The following is a 6,341-nucleotide window of genomic DNA, read 5'->3' on the forward strand; positions in this document are numbered from 1 at the left end:
CATATGTGAAGGGAAAGTCAAGTTTGTTGAGGACTTGCCAGCTTTAAATTCCTTGGCACCAGTTGGGAGCCTGGTGCCAGGGCTCCTTCTCACTCATCAAGGAATGTGGGATGAGGGAAGTCTCTGGCTAAGGAAGGGGAGAGGTCTTTCTGCGATGAAAGGGCTACCTCCTCTCTTCGCTCAGCCACAAAAGTGAACGTGAAAGTGTTAGTCACTCAGTTGTGTCCGATTTCTTGCAACCCCCCTGGACGAGGCTCCTCTGTCCGTGGGATTCCCCAGGCAAGAATACGAGTAGGTAGCCATTCCTTTCTCCAGGGGGTCTTCCCCACCCAGAGATCCAACCTGGGTCTCCCGCATCGCAAGCGGATCCTTTACCATCTGAAGCGCTTACAAACTGCGCTTCATGTTAATGCCCATAAAACATCATCCCACCAACACGTTTTTGTATTGCCGGAAGACGCCTTCCTTGTTAGCATTAAATGATCGTTTTAGTTTTGAAAAATACAAAGAAAGTAAACTTTGGGGATAAAAAGGCACAAATTGTATTTCTGATCCTTCTTCCTGGTTTATAAAAACTAAATGAGCCCTCCAAGTCTATTTTTTCCCCTGTTAATTATTACGCTATTCCTTAGAGGATTTAGCACCCGGAGCCACAAAATAAACACTCTGCCTCGAGACTGTCGCCTGGACCTGAGAACCGACTTTTCAAAATCTCTGACTCCTAAACCCCAGGCTGTTTTCTGAAGCTCCATAAGGGACGCAGCCGCAGCTTCCGACTGCCCAGAGCTGGCGGTCTCCGCGCCGGGGTCCCACACCCCGGGGAACCACACCTCCCAGCCCTGTTCAGAGCCTTCGGGTTCCAGGCCGCTCCCGCACGCTCGGCAACACCGCGCTACGCACTCCAGGCTCGAGAAGCAACCTCCACGTCAAATTTTCCATTTCCACCTCTAAAACCAGTGTTCCCCAGAGCGTAGCGGTCGAGAATATGCAAGGGTTCTCATCAGTGTCCCCAGGCACTGTCTCCTAGCTGCCCCACCTAAATAGGCGGCGGACTGGACTTAATTTAGAGACCGGCTGCCCCTTCCCTTGACCCTGGCGTCCGCGGGCCCCGCACTTGGCCGCTCTCCGAAGGCGCGTCTGGCTGGCCAAGACTGACCTCTGCTCTAGAGACACTCACCCGAACGAAGTCATCATGAATCCCGCCGCCTCGGACGCCCTGGGCTGGTGGAGCCCGGCAGCCTCCCAGCCGATTGTCCAGCCCTAGGCACCAACCCGGGGTAGAGAAAGCCGCGAGAGCTTGGGTCGAACCCGCCCACTTCACCACCAACCCCCGCCCATCTCCTGGGTCTTGTCCTGAGCACAGCTTGGCGCCAGCATCTTTCTGGTCTTTAGGGGGACAACTGAAACTTTTAGGATCTTAGATCCTCGATCAGGGATGGAACTCAATGTCCCTTCCAACGGAAGCTCCAAAGTCCTAAACACTGGCTGCTGCTGCTAAGTCGCTTCAGTCGTGTCCGACTCTGTGCGACCCCATAGACAGCAGCCCACCAGGCTCCCCCATTCCTGGGATTCTCCAGGCAGGAACACTGGAGTGGGCTGCCATTTCCTTCTCCAATGCACGAAAGTGAGAAGTGAAAGGGAAGTCGCTCAGTCGTGTCCAACTCTTAGCGACCCCATGGACTGAAGCCTACCAGGCTGCTCCGTCCATGGGATTTTCCAGGCAAAAGAGTACTGGAGTGGAGTGCCATTGCCTTCTCCGCCTAACCACTGGACCACCAAGGAATTCCCAAGGTGACAGTAATGACATAGTCCCTGCCTATGATAGATATTAGGCACAAACGCTTTATTTACGTGGTACCATTTATTCGTCACAACAGCCCTAAGAGACCAGTGCAGTTATTAGCCCCACTTTTAGGACGGGGAAGCTGAGGCGAAGTAGGGTGATCAGTTGAATGGAAGAGCTGGGATTTGAACGGAGTCTGGGTGACTCGGAAGCCCCTGATGAGTGGTGCAGTTTCTCTCCCTTGGACGCGGAGCCCCCAAGCCGGCCAGACTTCCTCTTGTTGGCCCGAGTTGATTAAAAAAAAAAGTGGGGCGGGGGGGGGTTCTCTCCGTGGAGAACCGCGTGGACTCAACGTTTTTTGCCCGTGGCGCCCGCACTTCCTTTCTCCTGCCTAGGTCACCTGCCCCGGGCTGTCGGAGCCCGTCCTTGCACCGCGTCACTCCCAATCTCTCACTCCCAATCTCTGTGACACTTCTTGGTGGGTAAACGGAGCACCGTCTCCACCAGAAAGAATAAAATCCCCGCGCCCACCTCTAGGCTCCCTACGACCGCGGCCTCTCACTTTCCGCTCTGTTGAAACGGTATCCATCCACTCGTCCGCGAGCCTCACAAGCTCCCGCGCAGCTCACATTTGAGTTCGCGGAGATCCGTCTTGCCCCACCTCCACCGCGCTCCGCACTCCACATCCCCGCCCCACCGGAACTGTTCTGGCGAAGTTGGTCAAGTCCCTCTAACACTCTTGTACAGCCACGAAATGCCTGTGTCTGGAAGAGTCTGGTGGATTTCAGGTGAAATTAGCGTTTGCCCATCCCTTTTCAGCCAGGTGCGGTGCTGGGCGGCTCCCTGTAGTTCACCTCAAGTGTGATTGTATTGTATTTTAGTATGATCAAGTATTTAAATCATGAACATAACCTTGTTTTAAACTAGACAAAACAATGGCATTAGTAATGCCATTGCAAAATGACAGATTTTCTGTCCATATAAGTTCCAAAAAGGAATTTAAGACAGACATAAAATCAAACCCAATCAGTGAAACCCAGAAAGTCTGGGATGAGATCTACAACCAGAGAGATCTACAGCCTTGGTGTAGCTGAGTCCCAAAGTCAGCTCAGAGCTTCTCATCAGCCAACAAAAAAGAGAAACTCTGCTGGAGGGAGTTCTGGAGTGGCTCTTGCAGATAACTTTTCCTACCAACGTTGCAGGAAGGGGGCTCCTTCTAGGGCCCGAAAGTGGGCTCTTGTCTAACACTTGGAAATGAATTGTCAGAGGAGACAGTACATGCTGACAAAGCAAGAAACTTTATTGGGAAGAGGCGCCCAGGCGGAGAGCAGTAGGATAAGGGAACACAGAAGAACTGCTCTGCCTGGCAGCTCAACTTGCAGTCGTTCAGCTTGCAGTCTTGGTTTTTGGTAAGGGGGTTAGTTTCCCGGTTGTCTTTGGCCAATCATTCCTACTCAGAGTCCTTCCTATTGGCTCAGGCATTGCTCAGCCAAGATGGGTGCTAGAAAGGACTCTCGGAGGTGGCAGGGCATATAGTGTCTCCTTTTACCTTTATGGAACTCTTCTGGTTGGTGGTGGCTTATTAGTTCCCCGTTCCTTTCTAGAACCTCCTATCTTATACCCCATGCATATTGTTACTATGGTGCCCGGCCAGGGTGGGCAGTTTCAGTCAGTTTGCTTCAGTTAGCAGCAATAGTTGTAAACCGGATTCTAGGATTTCCTGGACAAGCGTAATCAGCAAGACATTGTAGCGCTTTCAGGTACATGAAGTAAAAACACCCCATTGTTTACCACATTCTCTGTGGTTGGCAGGAAGGGAAAGTTACCTAAGTAAGGATGTTTGCTCTTTTTCAGCTTAGTTTAGCCAGGGCTTAAAGACCAGTTCCCCATGGCAAAGTCTGGCTGTGGTCCCTTGGGTGTCTAGACCCAGAGCCAAGCAGTGTTTGCTGCTGCCCTGAGAGGTGAAGAAAGAGCTCCTCCAGTCTACCTGGAGCCCTGACAGGTGACCAGGTCTGAGCACATTTTACTCCATGCTGTCTGGGCTAGCCTGAGGGTAGCCTCTCCCAGGATGACATGAGGCTTTCTCATGGTGGCCGGGGTTGCTATTTTACCACCATGACAAGACCTCCACTTCTCCCTATCTGTAGGCCCATTTCTGGCAGTCTCTTTGATAAATTAGCAAGTTCTTAAGTCATTTGGACCTCCTCTGTGCTTGGTTATTCCAGCCACTTCCAGTGCCCAATCTATGCACCACCATCACTGGTGACACTGGGCCAAAGGCCAAACCCTTTTTTTTTTTTTCTTTTTTAGTGAAATGTGGGTGATTTATAATCTTGTGATAATCACTGTTGTACAGAAAATTGACGCAGTTATATACACAAACTCTTTCTCTTTGACAATCGAGCGCTTATCTATTTGGGTCTGAGATGGATCCAGAAGATCCTGGTGCCTCCTGAAAAGTGTTCTTGGAAGGTTGATTAAACCAACTCTGCATCCTGGTCCAGTGAGTCAGCCAAGAGGAGGGGTGCTCAGGGGAGAAGTCAAATGATTTCTTTTTCCCAGTTGAAATATAGTTGATGTACAGTGTTATGTTAATTTCAGGTGCACCACTTCATAGTGATTTGACATCTGCATACATTATGAAATGCTCACCACAGTAAGTGTAGAAATCATCTGTCCCACATACAAGGATATTACAGTGTTATTGGCCACATTCCTTTTGCTGTATATTACATTCCCTGGCTTATTTATTTATAACTGGAGATTTTCTGTTCACCTATTTCACACACACCCCTGAAACCCTCCCCTCTGGCAATCACCCATTTGTTCTCTGTATCTATGACTCTGTTTTTGTTTTCCTTGTCTGTTTGTTTTATTTTTTAGAGTCTAGATATTAGTGAGATCATATGGTGTGTGTAGTTATCTGTAGTCCTGAGTAGGTATCTGAGATCTCCCAGGGGCTCACAGGTATGTTGAGTGTCCTCATCTGCTTTCTTCCACAGTTTGACTCATGAGCAGTAGATCCAGGAGTCAGGCCCTGGTACCTTGACTGCCGTGGGGGTAGAAAGTATTACAGGGTAGAGGCGCTTCCATGTGGGCTGGAGTTGAGCCTTTGGGGACCTGCCTTTCCAGGCCTTAATTGGGACTTGAGTCCCTGGAGCATATAGTGGTGGCCCTTTAGACTCTTTTGGATCCTTGTTGACACCCCATAAGCATATTTCTTCTTGGAATTGCCCAGTGGCCATGGTGTAAGATCGGAGGTTCTGAGTCTCTGGATCTAGGAAGAGGTCATTGATATAAACAAAAGGTCTCCCATATAGCATCTCATAATGGCTAAGACTGACCTGTTCCTTAGGGGCACTACGGGTGTGGAGGAGAGCTATTGTTGAAGCCCCCTTGCACCAGAGGGAGATCTCCTTGGTTATCTTTTTTATCTCTGATTTTAAGATGTGGTTGGTTCTTTCTACTTTTTCTGAAGACTGAGGTCTTCAGGCACAATGGAGCTAATAAGTAATGCCCAATGCTTTAGAGACCACGTGGGTGACCTTAGAAGTAAATGATGTCCCATTATCACTTTGTAGTGACCTGGGCAGGCCAAATCTTGGAATGATTTCATGGAGCAGTTTTTTTTACCACCTCCTCGACCTTCTCAGTCCAGGTGGGAAAACCTTCAGTCCATCCTGTGAAGGTATCTATCATAACTGGTAGGTATTTATATCCTTGAGAAACTGGCATCTGGGTGAAGTCCATCTGTCAGTCCTCTCCTGGATAGGTACCATTCTGTTGGATAGGCTGGGCCAGCTGGGGTCTCCAAGCTCCTTGGGGTTGTTTAATTGGCAAGTGAGAGAAGAGAAGACCACTTGCCTTATAGTCATTTGGAGGCCTGTTCCTCTGAAGGACCTTTCTAGTAATCTTTGGAGGTCCTTGTCACCTAAATTAGTGGTGGCATATAAGGAGTTAACCGACTTCCATTGGAGGTTCCCAGGCAGAAAAAGGAGTCCCTCCTTTTGGAACCTCTCCATATGATCTTCTTGAAAGCCCTCGCTCTTAGCTTTAAGAGTCTCACCTTCAGTGTATGAAGGAGTTTCTGGCAAATTAGTCTGCAGAACTAGGGTGGTAACCCCTATTAGGTCACTGTTCTGTAATGTTGCTCTCTTAGCTGCCTCATCGGCTGTCTGGTTCCCTCGTGCCACTTCCGTGCTCCCTTTTTGCTGTCCTTTACAGTGGGAGACTGAAACCTCAGCAGGCAAATGGACTGCCTCCAAGAGCCTGAGAATTTGATCATCATACTTAATTGGGAACTCTCAATTAAGTATGGTCAACTCTTGACCAACTCTCAGGTGGTCAAGTGGCCTCTTTCTTTCCAAATAGCAGCATGTGCATGTAGCACCAGCAAGGCACACTTGGAGTCAGTGTAAATGGCTACTCTTTTTCCTTTTCCCAGCTCTAAAGCTCAAGTCAGGGTTATGAGCTCAGCTAATTGGGCTGAAGTGCCTGGTGGTAAAGGTTTAGCCTCTATGGTCTTGAAGTTAGAGACTACTGCATATCCTGCTCTCCT

General features: G+C 49.3%; 1 protein-coding gene across 3 annotated transcripts in view; it reads right to left on the bottom strand.

Moving 5' to 3' along the window:
* B4GALNT2 (beta-1,4-N-acetyl-galactosaminyltransferase 2 (SID blood group)) overlaps positions 1 to 2,399 on the bottom strand; it is a 75,775-nt gene extending 73,376 nt beyond the window's left edge. Inside the window, exon 1 of one of the 3 annotated variants that reach the window (XM_070773308.1) lies at positions 2,346 to 2,399. Coding sequence is in view for 1 of the 3 variants with exons in the window: in XM_019982449.2 (XP_019838008.2) it covers positions 1,178 to 1,194 (17 nt within the window). In the remaining 2 variants the exon portion in view is untranslated. Of the gene's footprint in view, positions 1 to 1,177; positions 1,286 to 2,314 lie in introns of those variants that run through there. The other 2 variants (XM_019982450.2, XM_019982449.2) reach the window with 2 other exon arrangements.
* Between the last annotated feature and the right edge of the window lie 3,942 nt (positions 2,400 to 6,341).

The sequence above is a fragment of the Bos indicus genome, chromosome 19 (genome assembly GCF_029378745.1).
Source record: "Bos indicus isolate NIAB-ARS_2022 breed Sahiwal x Tharparkar chromosome 19, NIAB-ARS_B.indTharparkar_mat_pri_1.0, whole genome shotgun sequence".
In the NCBI taxonomy this organism is placed as follows: Eukaryota; Metazoa; Chordata; class Mammalia; order Artiodactyla; family Bovidae; genus Bos; species Bos indicus.